Below are 15399 nucleotides of genomic sequence, written 5' to 3'. Positions count from 1 at the left end.
TATGTTTTAACGAAAATCATACGGAATATTCGAATATTCGATCTAAAGCTGCATGATCCTAAAGTACAGCAGATTTTAATTAAGAAATGACATGAGGCATGCTGGCTTTAATGAAATTAAAACCTTGTTTACAAGCTTGATTGTGGGCGGAACAAACCTTTAATGTAGATTATGGTGGCTTTAAGTTTGCTCAACAATGGAAAAACTGCAGGTTGTTGCTACTGAGATTTCAACTGAATTTAATAATTATTACAGAATATTCTAGTTTACACTTAATATAAGGACACGCTGGGGTTCTGTTATGTAATTAGTAAAGTGGTCAGACTTCTTGTTACTATGTCCGAGTTGGTTTAATTTCTGGTACAAGTTTTAGCAATTTTATGTGATTATATAGCCGAGTATATACAAATCTTTCACTGCCTAAAGGGGTGGATTGAAATTTCTGGCTCAATGGTAACTTTTTATTTACATGGTTATGAGGCTTAGCCGAAGAAAACCCTAATACATTGTATTTTTATCCACACAAAAAATTACAACAAGAGATAAATTCTTTTCCTTGCATACCATATTTTTTTAAATGATAGAAGAAATGAAATAAAACCAGCAGTATCTTATTATTTGATTTTATGCAATCGTTTATAAATTTCAGCATTAAAGTCATCTTACAATTCCCCCCCCCCTCCACAAGATAAGACTTAGCTATTAGTCTAATAATAAGTTTTTATTTTCCTATTCGGTGAGCTTCTATTTTACAGAATGCTACCTGTTGAATATCTTACATTCTGCAGCAAGAGAAGATAGCAATGTTATTACTTTTTTTTGGTTTGTTGAACACAACAATAGGTCATATGGCGACCATCTAGCTTTGATGGTGGAGGAAGACCCAAGGTACCCCTCTGTGCATTATTTCATCACAAGCGGACACCTGGGTAGAACCACCGACCTTCCGTAAGCCAGCTGGATGGTTTCCTCACATGAAGAATTATATGCCCAGAGTGAGGCTTGAACCGACATCGGTGAGGGGCAAGTGATTTGAAGTCAGCAACCTTAACCACTCGGCCACGGAGGCCCCGATGCTATTTCTAGAGTTATTGGTATATAAAATAGTGTATCAGGTTATGAATTGAATGAAAGAAGAAGAAATATCTTACCAGATCCTGATCCTTCATCAATACTCCTGCTTCTACTTCCACCTGTAGATAGAAAGAAGAAAAAATAACAATAAGCTATAACACACAACACATACACTGTGTATATAATACATTATTGGTTGATAGAGAGAAGAACAAATAATGTATGAATTTTGCTACAGAAAGACGGATGTAAATAATACATATAATATAAAAAAATTAAAAAGAATCCTTTCGTTCTAATAATGGAAAATGAGCTATATAATGGTTTTAATACAAAAATAAAGTATTAAAACTTTAAAAGGAACAGATCATATCAGTCTCAAAACTTCTCTAAATAAGTTGGTCTAGTATGTGCTCATTAAGACTAAAGATTTCATGAGAAAAAAATGCCATTTATGCTAAAACTGGTTCCTTTAGCAAGGTCATTTTCAAACTTAATCATTTTCCATACAGGAGTTTGTTGTCACTCAAACAGTTTACATAATGTGACAGGTATGCATGTTTACAGGTGGGATACTTAAAATACCTTTTACTCCAGGAAATATAAAATTTCTACTTCAGGCTGTTTTAATCTAAGGTTACACTAATCCAACTTCTAACTATATTAGTGAAATTCATCTCATGAAAAAAGATAAATTAGCACAGTCTGAGATTTGCAGCACACCCGAATCAATCAATCAATCCTGTATTCTTTCATTCATTCACTCACTCACTCATTTGCTCACACATTCTTGAAGCTTTTTATTTACTTATTTACCTGGCATTCATTCATTCATTCATTCATCTTCTTCATTCATTCATTCATTTATTCATTTATTCAGTCATCAAGCTATTCACTCACTTATTCATTTACTTTAATTTGACCAACTTTATCATAAGCTGAGATATTGAGCAGACACTGTTTTTCTATTCATAGTAACAGCAGCCTTGACCTTGACCCCACATGCATGTCCAACCATGGTCTCAATGTAAGCTTTCTATATACCAAGTTTCATTTCAATATATTAATCCTGATACAAGTTATTCAGAGCTGACACTATGTTATCTTTTTTCAGTAACAGTGATCTTCACCTTGACCCAATTAATGCTATATGCAAACTCAGCCTTGGTATAAATATAAGGTTGAAAACAGCTTATGTTTAATCTGATTCATTTATGCTTCTAACCCACTTATTGAGTGGAAAGCATTTTTATGAAACAATGACCTTGACCTTGTTCCCAGTGACCAAAGACGCAATCCTAATTAATAAGCCAAATTTCATTGCAGTTTATCAATCCAACCTAATGTTAAATACACCACAGGCCTGCCTGCCCTGGGATCTGCCCGCCAAATATCTTTCCCTACTTTGATTACTTAAAAAACTTGGCTAAAATACTATACCATTCACTGGAAAAGCTGTCTTTAATTTTATGCTAGAAGCTCTTTCAGACAAGCCTTAACCTAAGCACCACAAAATATTTCTCATTGAAATGACATCTGATAATCAAGGCGACATATTATCGGAGATACACAATACTTTACACTTCTACATACAACAATATACTTTACAGGTTATCGAAACCTGAAATCTAAACTATATGACACTTGATCGCTTTTCGACAATTAAAACAATGATTCTTTAAATGTGTTGAAAATCTGCGATGTCTATCTTCCATCTACCCTTCAGTTATTTCGTACTTAACTTTATCATAACATCTCATACCTAAATTTTTGGCGTGTTTCTAACGATACTATAAGATCCAGTCGGCGTACATTTTCAGTAAGGTTCGACAGTGCCACACTCACCCATTACCGATCATTATAAAAATAACATATTAACTGATTTGAAAATAAAAACACATAAATACCTTTTAGGTGAACAAGGTGAGTATTAAAATACATGTATCCCTGTTAATTAATCCAACAAGAATATATTTTCATTCAAGAGTGACTCATTGCCTTTATCAACCACAAAATCATCCCTTTATCAAAATTTAGATCTATTTATCAGTCATAATCAAAGTTTTACATACAATAAGCTTATACCACATATTGATTTTGAATATTTTTACAATTTTAATTTATACATTTATTATGTAAACTGTTGTTTTTAAACTTTAAGTGCATGCATTAAATGTAATTAATACAGACTTAATAATACATTAGGTGACCAGTTGATCCGGTGAAATCTTTTTTTACTAAAATTTCTGGCAGATAATAAAACACTATACATAAAAAATATTTTCAAAAGCAGGACAGAATTTTAAAATATCACATTTAGAACCCTTAGCATGATTCTGCCTTCATGACCTGTGTAGATCATTATCAGCCTGTTCATCCATGCAGTCTGATCAAAATCTGCACTGTTCGCTATTTAGTTAGTATCTTTTTGGTAAGCACCCCTTTTAACAGTTAATGGTACTGTCCAAACTGAAAGACGGTTAAGTTCATTATAGAAATTTAGCAGGGTAAAGGTTAACAGAGTAACGTGACAATGTCATGACAATGAAAACAATGGTGTGCACTTTGTTTCCTCACTTGAAAACTGGGACAAAAAAATGCTTTGTAACAATTGTGATGTATTCTTTGTACCCAATGTCCTGGCAAACAGAAAAGAGATAACTTTGTCTTTTCAAAATGCTTCCATATTTTCTTTTTTAAAAATACACCTATGTCAAATTAATCTTCGATCAACAACATAAGCGTTACTCATGTTGAGAATGACCGAGTGCTTCCCCAAAAACGGCTTGCATTTCAAGAACTGAGACTGTGTGTCAGCCTCATTCTATAGTTCTATAACGGTTCATTACCATCAAATTACCAGTATAATTTTGATTATGAAAACATAAAAAGCAAGTATATAATTTCACTTCTCAATGACAGGGGTAAAGTTTTTATTCCGTGCTTTCGGACAGTTTATATTGTGAGAACAAATTGACACATTTTTGAGGGTTTTGACCGCGGGCGATTATACTTACCACAATAAGACGATACTTGTTACAACTTCGAACACAATACCGATTTTCTACTTAATAATAGTAAAATATTTTGAAAGCAAATTAGCTTGTACTTGACAATAAAATTTGACCTGAAAAACCTCGAGGAGGTTTTAGACTTAGTTTAACAACATCAAATGAAGTATAATACTATTTCTCTGATCAGGAAAAAATAAATACTTTATAATAAGTTACAAATTGTTTAAAATCAAATTCAGCAAAACTGTATCCCTGGAAACACAAACCCTTAATCATACTAGACATGACTGATTCTGCCTTTGCGACCAGTGTAGATCATGACCAGCCTGCTCATCTGTGCAGTCTGATCAAGATCTGCACTGTTTGCCATTCAGTCAGTATCTTTTGGTAAGAAACCCTTTTAACAGTGAACAGTACTGTCCAAATTGAAAGATGGACAAGTTCATTATAGAAATTTAGCATGGTAAGGGTCAATGCTTACATAGCGTCTGCAATAACTAGACTAGCTATAGATAAGAAATACTTTCACTTTTTTTTTTAAATTCTGCATCAAGATATATATTGGTACTTTTAAATGCTATAAAAATCAAATCTGCCATACCTTTTTGGTAAACATAATGAATAACTCCTGGCATTTATAATTGTTCTGATTTGTGCTCAATTCAAACAAAACAGCAAATACAGCATCTAAAATTCTTTTTTTTTCAACAAAAGCTATGCCTTTTGTATTTAAATCATTTTTACAGAGTCACTGACACCTATAAAAATATATATATAGAAAAGTATGAAAGACATTTCAGATGCTGTTGATTTTATAAAAGGGAATGACAGAAAAAGGTGTAAAGGGGGATTCAATAGATTATCACATTTTAGACCAATTGTTGTTAAATCTTCACTTATGTGCCAATATAATTAAGCAACTGTGAAAGAATTTTTCATAATAAAATATTACCAATTACTGCATATTATACAATCGCAATAAGATATAAATTGTATTTATTTTGAAGTATGTGTAATGTATAATAGATGGTAATAATTACTTGCAAAATTTAATGTCATAACCAAACAGGTGTAAATATTAATTGTGGACGGAAATAACTTCTTAAGCCCCAAGACATCTGTCTTTCTTCTATTCAAAACCATTCCTAACATATCTTACTCATTTCAACTGGTATAATATGAATTCAACTTATGTAACAAACACTGTTAAAGGCTCATAATGACTGTGTTTATAAAGTGTGGCTGCCACATTTTAAAAATACATTAATTTTCTGTTAAATCTTATTTTCGATAATTGTCTACTCATATATTTGACAAAAGTTTGGGTACTGGATTCAATTAGTAGGAAGTATTATAGAATCTATTGTTTCTAATTACCTCCCTTTAACTGGCACTGATTGTCACTAAATTGTGTGCAATACTGAATATGCAATACTGAAAGTAGTGTTTTTCTAACCATGTCATTATGCATACTCTCTATTTGGAGAGCTGATTTATCTTTTTAACACCTGAAGAGACTTTAAAATAATGCTGATATCTTATTATTATTTATTTATTATATAATATATAGATTCATTATAGCTGCCTGTAGAACTGCCCACTTGGCAAAACAACAATTTCTATGTTGATCAAAGGCCATAATATTCATTATGGTCAGGCAAGGCTTTTCAATAAATCTGGCTAAGAGTTATCTCACTTGGTCACTTCAGAACCAGTAGATGCAGTGGTAACAAGGCAGTCTTAAAGACAGCTAAATCCCCTGCCACTGCTATGGATAGTGAAAGGGTAAACCTTTGACCTTTAGCTGTGACCTTGACCTTAAACTGACATGGCTGACTCATGAATTCTGAACAACGTCTTGATGAGGTGACAATTTGTCCCAAGTTTCATGAAAATCCTTCAAGGGGTTTAGGAGATACAGAGCTCAAACCTTTGACCTTGAGTTGTGATTTGACCTTGAGTTGATATGGCTGAACCATGAGTTCTTGATGAGGTGGTCATTTGACCCAAGTTTGATCAAAATCCTGAATCCTTCAATGGGTTTAGGAGATACAGTGGACACAAAATGGAAGGCTCAAACCTTTGACCCTAAGTTGTGACCTTGACCTTGAGCCGGCATGGCTGGCTCATAAGTTCTGCACATCTTTTTGATGAGGTGATCATTTGACCCAAGTTTTATTAAATTCATTCAAGGGGTTTAGGAGATATAGAGCAGACACAAAATGGAAAGCTAAAACCTTTGACCTTGAGTTGTGACCTTGACCTTGAGCCGGCATGGCTGACTCATGAGTTCTGCACATCACCTTGATGAGGTGATCATTTGACCCAAGTTTCATACGAATCCTTCAAGGGAATTAGGAGATACAGAGCAGACACAAAATGGAAGGCTCAAACTTTTGACCTTCAGTTGTGACCTTGACCTTGAGCCGGCATGGCTGACTCATAAGTTCTGCACATGGCCTTGATGAGGTGATCATTTGACCCAAGCTTGATGAAAATCCTTCAAGGGGTTAAGGAGATATAGAGCGGACACAAAATGGAAGGCTCAAACCTTTCACCCTAAGTTGTGACCTTGACCTTGAGCCGGCATGGCTGACTCATGGGTTCTGCGCATTGTCTTGATGAGGTGATCATTTGACCCAAGTTTTATAAAATTCCTTCAAGGGGTTTAGGAGATATAGAGCGGACACAAAATGGAAGGCTCAAACCTTTGACCTTGAGTTGTGACCTTGACCTTGAGCCGACAAGGCTGACTCATGGGTTCTGCACATTGTCTTGATAAAGTGATCATTTGACCCAAGTTTCATGAAAATCCTTCAAGGGGTTTAGGAGATATGGAGCAGACACGAAAGTGTTATGGACAGACAGAAGGAAGGACGGACCGAGACCATTGTGGCGAGGGATTAAAAAACTGTAGCAGGTGTGACACCATGGTCAACATCAACATCTGAATGAGTAGAAGAACTGTTCGCTACAAATCCATAACATTTTTGTCATAAAGGCATGGAAACAGGACACAAAACTGATAATTCAGATTTTGAACAAACTTCACTGTATCAACAATTATTGAATTAGTCATAATCTTGGAAACTAATCACCAATTAATCTATGTACTACCCATCTAAATTTCATATAATCTAAAATATTCATAGAGATTATCAAAATCTGTGTAAATCTGAACTCTTTATCTTAAATTGTAATAAATCTGACAAAAATTATCAAAATTTCTGATACTTGAACAATGTAACTGTCATTGACATTTTGATAAAAGGTTTATGAGACTGTAAAAACTGCATCTTTCCTACTTGACTCCATTAGCATTGGTGTTTACAAAAGTTAATTACATATTAAACTTTATTTCAAGGAAATTATATTTCAAGGTTATTCATGGCTGACGGGAATTAAATTCCCCCATCTCTTTTGTCACATTCATTTGTAAGTCTGTCTTATTTATAAGATGGGGGAGGGTGTGGCACCATAGCGCAGAGGGGTTTTAAGGGTTTTTGAAAACAACTTTATTTAAACATTTTATAATGAAACCTTTGTTCTACACCAATAGTGATTTTATACAATTGCTTACAAACATTTCGACATTATTTGAATATAAATTGGCTTTCATATTCTTTACATTAGAAGTGTGTAAATACTATACAATGATCATCTAAATTCTTTTTTTTTATACTATGCGTAATATACATGCTGGCGTAATATATTCCAGTTTTTACTGTATTTTATTCAAATATTGTACATTTTTACAAGCACAGGGGCTTGAGGTTATAAAACATTGAATCATATTACATTAAATCAGTATTTTTGTGTTACTATGTTCTTAAACATAAAGCCTAGAGGGACTGAATAATGTTTTGACATGTTATCCATCTTAAAATGTAATATAAGACATCTTAGATATATCAATAATATGGAAAACATACTTTTTATACTGAACTTCATATCTTTTTACCAATATTCATTTCAAACCAATGTACAAGAAGACGAGAGAAAAAAAAACACAAAAAAAACTTCATTGCATACTAGAAATACAAATGTAACAGGAAGATTAATTCATCGCATGGTTGAGTTGATCAGGCATTCATTAAAGTGGCAGATTACATGCTTTCAGATATCAAAATATCAAACTTTTCAAAACAACCACATCCATTTTCAACAACCATAAGTGAGTTAAAATCAAGAAATATCCGCTCATTCAGTTTCACATCAAATTTTACTGTGTTACTAACACACTACACAGGGTTTGATAGCAAATTTTACTGTGTTACAACACAGTACAGAGGGTTTGACATCAAATGTTATTGTGTTACTGAACACAGTACACAGGCTTTAACATCTAATTTTAATGTGTTATTATAACACAGTATACTGGGTTTGACATCAGTTCATCAAGATTTATCTGCTTATTAAGTTTCACATCAAATTTTACTGTGTTACTAACAAACTATTTAAGGCTCTGACATCAAATTTTACTGTGTTACTATAACACATTACACAGGCTCTGACATCAAATTTTACTGTGTTACTATAACACATTACACAGGCTCTGACATCAAATTTAACTGTGTTACTATAACACAGTACACAGGCTTTGACATCAAATTTGAATGTGTTACATGTTTCACATCAAAATATACTGTGTTACAAGTTTCACATCAAAATTTACTGTGTTACTTACACAGTACACAGAGTTTCTGCATAATTCACTTGTTGCAAAAGGGTTTGAACTATATAGGCTAGAACTGACAAAATCATTTTATTTTTGCGGTAGGTACCACTAGTAACTTTGTAAAATCATATGACCATAAATCTTGAGACGTGCCCCTTTAACCTTTAGCATGCTAGATAAATTGTCGTCTGCTGGAAATGTCGTCTGCTAAAATTGTAAAGTTCATTCAATTTGCTCCAAAATTGGAAGAAATATTGTCAGAGTAGCAAACAGCTTGGAACCTGATCAGACGCCGATTTAATCGGCGTCTGATCTGGTTCCAAGCTGTTTGCAAAGGCTGTTAAATTCGCCTGCAGCAGGCTAAGGGTTAAAACATCCGGTAGGACGATTTGCTTCACCTTTGGATCAAACTTACTACCTGGTGTAGTGTTGAGTGCTTTTTGTATTGTGCTATTTGTATTGTGCTCATTTGTATTGAGCTAGCATAAAACAGACATTCTTTTGCTATTTGAAAATCTATTTACAATATCTTTTACATAATAAATAGTTTAACTGCTTTTATCCTTTTGAAATTGAAGTTCACTTAAGATAGACAGCATGGCAGCAAGTATTCATAAGTTTTTCGATTTTCAACACAGATAAAACTCAACAAAATCAACAGATCATTTGTATGTTTTGAATAAATCCTATCAAAATACTTTAAGTAAGACGATTTTCTCTTAATGACACCTGAGACCCAAAGCCAAGTTTTCATGATTTAGAAAAAATTATAACTGAAATATATTAAACTGACACTAAATTTATTCCAAATATTTCCGTTTATTTGTTTTAGACTTTTACATGTAACGTTATATCAGGCAGGGTCACTTAAGCAAACCCTGAAGAGATGCAAATGTGCATGCCAGAAGTTAAGGGTTGTGGTGGAATGGAGAGGATGGGGCGTGCTCGCTCAGGAAATGTTTAGAACTCAGTATATTTGGTGTTAATTCTCCCCACATGATAACAAGCCAGAGATAGTGAATATTTGCCTACTCCTTAAATTAGGTACAGTTTATATATCAATCACTTTCTGTTACAGACGAAATTAATACAGACTAAAACATGCAGCCGTACATGTACTTATCCACTGGTAAACTATGGAATGTGGTAAACTATGAAATGTGAATATGAATAATTTATATGAACTGTTATTGCCACAATGACATGTTCCATCATGACAAGTTGTTAATAAATAATAAACCCCATCTTGATCGCTTAACAGTACCATTATATCCCTTATCATTCTGGACACGATCGATACTACAGAACCGTGCAGTCTGATCATGATCTGCACTGTTTGCCATTCAGTCTGTATCTTTTTGGCAAGCACCCCTTTTAACAGTAAATAGTACTGTCCTAACTGAAAGATGGATAAGTTCATTATAGAAATTTAGCACGGTAAGGGCTATATATACAAATTTTCAACAGCATTCTTTATGTATAGTTTACCAGCTTTAAGTCTCCTAAAACATGGAATCAGTATTGTTATATTTCCTGAGCTGGTTGGGCAAGTGCTTGGGCAAGTGTTGGGCAACTGTTGGGCAAGTGCTTGGGTCTTGAACATTTCATTACCTCACGTGAACAGACTCAATCAAACAAACTCTGCAGATATTTTGCTCAGTTGCATTCCATGCTTCAAAATTACAAATGGAGAAGTTGTGAGTTTGATCTAAAGGCTAGACCAGTATTCATTTTCCATGATGATGTCTGAAGTCAATTTGTCTGAATCAAGTCATATGTTTTCAACTGGTGTAGGAAAATTGTCAGATGAACTCGGTTACTTGCAGTCAAAGTCTGAAACCCTGGAGAACACAGGATATGATTTTGAATACTCTGCTACCTCGATAAGGCCTGTATCCTTCAAATAAATGGATAGTATCAATTTACAGTTTCTAAATTCTTACCCAATTTCAGATGAATAGAAGACCTGAAGACCTTCCTCTCTGTAAAACGTGTCCGAGACCTTAATCCGTTTCCAACTGGCTTCATTTTTAATTATCCGACACTATCCATATACGAATTTCAATAAACTTTAATTATGATATATAATAGAAAATATAAATTCCTCCTTGATTGATCATCGCTAATTCAAACGTAAAAATCTTCACTTGCCTTTCATGTAATCAATGTTTTAATAATACAACATGATTCAATTCACCATGTGCATAACGTGTATTATTTCATTAAATATTCATATACTGTTTTAATGTTGTGGTCCGACTTATCCAAAATCCATCAACTTCAAACATCTACCTTTGTAACACTTTGAAAGAAGTTACCTTTCGCTAGAGTGCATTGAAATTGAAATAAATACACGTATCTTCTTATCTCAACATAAATAAATAATAAAACACAATGTTTATCTCCAAAAAAATGTCACGTATTTTACCATTTTCTTTTACCGTCCTGGTAGCTTATACTCATACGTATATAAAACACGAGACATGTACAATTTTGTCAACATGATTGATGCAGTTTGAACACAGTCATGGCTTTTTTTCTAAATATAGTCCAAAAATCACCCTTTTTTCAAAAGGGGTTACAATAGGGAGAGTGTAAGTTTAACTGTCGAATGATAATTGATGAGCGATTACCAAACTATGTGAGAAATCATTATACATATCCCCTTGGGCTATACTGATAAAGTTAAGGTGAATTATAATGTACCGTACAAGAAGGAAGTTGGAGCTTTATTGTATTATTTACACATTATAAATGGATTAACAATTAACACATACCATATTTTACACAATAAATGGTATACGCTTGCAACCTTTGTATGACAAAACAAGGAAGACTGAAAACAGTTTTGGGTTCGGAGGTCATCGCTCTGGAGAGGTCGAGTTATGGAGAAAACATTCTTGTTAGAAAGCAAAATATATATAGTGAAAACTGTATAAGCAGCCAGCGAAGACAGCAACACAGTCTGGCTGCATAAGGCAGGTGATTGCTTAAGTTAAAATTAGAACTAGACGTCAATTAGAGAGAAGTTAGCTGACTGGCTGCTAGGGAGAAGTTAGCTGACTGGCTGTTTAAGACAAGTGGCTGTCTAACCAAGGCGACCTCTAAAGCAGGTTCAACTGTAGAAACTTTGAGGTATTTGCTCTACAGAGGTTATATTGTAATACTACGAATTTGTAAATATTCTGTTTACATAGCAGTTGTATGGTTTCTTTTTTTTACCAGTTTCTGTATAAATACAATTAATTACGACAAATACAATGAAAATCTGTTAAAACGGACCTTTACTTATTCTTTATTTTTTATCCTGTTTGGTACCCCCATACCTTTAGTACATTATAATTATAATGTATTTTTTTAAAATGTACTCATCTGTGACCGAAGTCATTTTTCAGACTACTATTTCAAAAGACGCCTTTGGAAAGATCTATTGTTAGTGGATGAATGAAAAAAGCATGATCTACAATAATTATATGAAATGTACCTTCTCCCTCTTTTTATATTGTAAAAAATAATTTAACTAAATTCCCTCATGCAGATAGCTGATCAAATAAAAAAGGAACAAAATCATTACATTGATTTACACTTAAAAAACTATGTGTTTATTTCTGTTCTCTAAATTAATTTGTCAAAATCAAAGGCTTGAGGGCCATTTATTCTACATGTTTTTCGTATAACTGCGCAAAATGCATGTAGTCAAAATTTAAGTTTCTCTTTCTGTGGTTTATTTGTCTGTTTGTTTGATTATATCTTTATATAGAAATGTTAATAAATCAAACTGTTATTTGTGCATTATTGTTTGTCTTATGTCATGATAAAAGATCTTCTTTTGGAGATTTATACATATTTGTTAACACAAAAATCTCATAAATACAAATAAATGTCAAAACTGTCACAATATTATATGCTTGAGAGTATTTATGCTATAGTAGTTACTTCCCTTTGAAACATTTGCCTTTAGTCAAATTGAAGTTACATCCCTTTGTATGTAAACAGTCTTGCAGTACTTCTCTCCCTTGGACATTTTTTTATTTCCTCTTTCAGTGCATTGTCTCCTCTTGGGGGTCAAACTTGTCTTCGACATTATAGGGAAAATCCCATCCTCCGGTATTTCCTTTAAAGGTACAGGGGACTGGCAAGATTAACTGAGTACAATATTAGCAACTATTTTTGCTTTTATGATCTCACAATGAAACTACAATTTTACAACCTTGACAACAAAATCTTTGTACAAATAATATGTTTACATTGAAAAAAGCGAATAATTTCACACAACTGCTATCGAGCTACGGAAGCGGCACCGTACCCTCCTCACTGTAAAACCGGAAACGGGCATTTATTGGTGGCTAATACCTAAAAACAGGATTTAAACTATAATGTCGAAATGGAGAATGGAGTTTGAACTTGCCCTGGACAGACCTGTTTCCCCTGAAGTTCAAACTGAGTCTAAAACTGACTTAGACAGAATTCCCTCCCTGGGTTTCAACCTTGTCATTGACAGCATTGCCTCCCCTGGGGTCAACCTTTTCATCTTGTCATGAAAAGCATTGCCTCTCCAATATAAGATAAACTTGTCATTGAGAAGTTCAAACTTCAAACTTGTCATGGAGAAAACTGCCACCCCTGGAGTTCAACCTTGTCTTTGAGAGAGCTTTGCCTCCCCTGGAAATCAGACTTGTCACAGAAAGAATTGCCTCCCCTGGAAAGCAGACTTGTCACGGAAAGAATTGCCTCCCCTGGAAATCAGACTTGTCACAGAAAGAATTGCCTCCCCTGGAAATCAGACTTATGCAAAACATTGCCTCCCCTGGAGGTCAAACTTATCATGAAGGGCATTTGTTGCCTCCCCTAGAAATGAAACTTGTCACAGAGAACATTGCCTCCCCTAGAAATGAAACTTGTCACAGAGAACATTGCCTCCCCTAGAAATGAAACAAATCACAGACAGAATTGCCTCCTCTGGAAATCAGAGTTATCAGAGAGCATTACCTTCTGTGGTACTCCGGACTTGGGACACTGTGGACTGATTGTCTTGTGACTATCTTCCGAGTGCTATCTAGAATGTCCTACAAAATTCTATAAGACTGGTCATTCATTTGTATCCTTTCCTTAGGAACTAAATTATGTAACTCTGACCAGAATCCTTAAGTAATTATCTTTTGTAGTACTATTACCTCCCTTTTATAGGTCTGACTTAATAACTTGAAAAAAAAAAGTTTGTCCTACATTAGCTTTTCACTCAAAGTCCTCAGTCTCATGAAAAATGTAGCATACTAGTATTTTTATTATATTTTATCATGTTTAATGTCATGTGAGTGAAATAATTTTGGTAATACCACTTTGTTGTGGTCAGTTTACAAATAAAAAATACAAATTGTTTATTGGAATTTAACTGATACAGAGAACTGCATTTTCCAAGGCATATATTGAGCAAACAGCATTAGCATACCATTAGCATAACATAATTATCCCTTACCATGCTAAATTTCTATAATGGACTGGTCCATCTTCCAATTTGGGCAGTACCATTTATCATTAGAAGGGGTGTTCACTGAAAATTTACTGACTGAATAGCGAACAGTGCAGACCATGATCAGACTGCACGGATGTGCAGGCTGATCTTGGTCTGCACTGGTCACAAAGGCAGAATCATCTGCCGCCAGCAGGCTAAGGGTTAAGTATAGATTGATAGATTACCGTATGTAAAGAAAGAAGGAATTTTTAATGTCTAATACCTGATAAAAATAAATTTACATTTACATTTTAGTTATTATGTGTCTTTCCACACTGGATTTAATAAACTTGTTGAATAAAATCTGTAAGATGCTTGGCAAAAGCCTCATATTTTATTATATTATTCACATTGTTTAATAAAGCCTCTACAATTTTTTTCTGTTCATTTTTTTTTTCAACTCAACCTAAGGGAAGCAAGTCAGCTTCATTCCAATTTTTTTGCTTTTTTGAATTACCTCCCTTATATAAATTCAACATAGGGCCAAGAAGTATTATATACTTGTTGAGAATACAAGGTTAAAATCTAGAATAATTAAATTTTCATCTTATCATTTTATTACTCCTTTAAAACAAAGACATTTCTGAAGTGCGAAACATGACCCAGTACATACAGCTGATAAAATCCTGCATAATGTTGCACATTTTCGTTACGGTCTTGTCTTCATTATGTAATCGTAAGAAATTATCTCCACGATATACACTGAAAACAATGAGTCATTCCTACATGCAACGATATAAACAAAACAGTTGGAGACAAAACTTTTGACGACAGATATATTAAACTTGAACGATAGATTTATGTCTGGTGTATGGTATCGTATGTCATGAATCATGCAAAATATGACACCCTTAGCGACCAATAGTCAACACTGCCTTGCATTTCCTTGATTTAATTGTTATTTAATTAATCTACTTTCCATAAATACAATTTAATTTAAATTTGATATATTAATTTCCTCCTTTTAATGTCTTATGTGGACATCGACTACTGTTTATATACAAAATGCACTTCAAGGTGATGAATATAATCGTGCAACGCCCAACAAAGTAGTGCCTTTCAGTGCATTTACAAAAGATTTGGAGTCTCCCTAGCTACAGAATTATTGCCAATGAACATTA

At 33.8% G+C, this 15399-nt stretch overlaps 1 protein-coding gene across 1 annotated transcript in view; it reads right to left on the bottom strand.

Annotated features, from left to right (window-relative positions):
• The window catches only part of LOC123537955 (titin-like), a 402126-nt gene that overhangs the window by 37227 nt on the left and 349500 nt on the right, over positions 1-15399 (bottom strand). Inside the window, exon 248 of the mRNA XM_053530681.1 lies at positions 1152-1193. Within this exon, the coding sequence (XP_053386656.1) occupies positions 1152-1193 (42 nt within the window). The remainder of the gene's footprint in view (positions 1-1151; positions 1194-15399) is intronic.

This window comes from Mercenaria mercenaria, chromosome 18 (assembly GCF_021730395.1).
Source record: "Mercenaria mercenaria strain notata chromosome 18, MADL_Memer_1, whole genome shotgun sequence".
Classification (NCBI taxonomy): domain Eukaryota; kingdom Metazoa; phylum Mollusca; class Bivalvia; order Venerida; family Veneridae; genus Mercenaria; species Mercenaria mercenaria.
The sequence above is the reverse complement of the archived record's forward strand: the minus strand, read 5'-3'. Positions and strand labels throughout refer to the sequence as shown.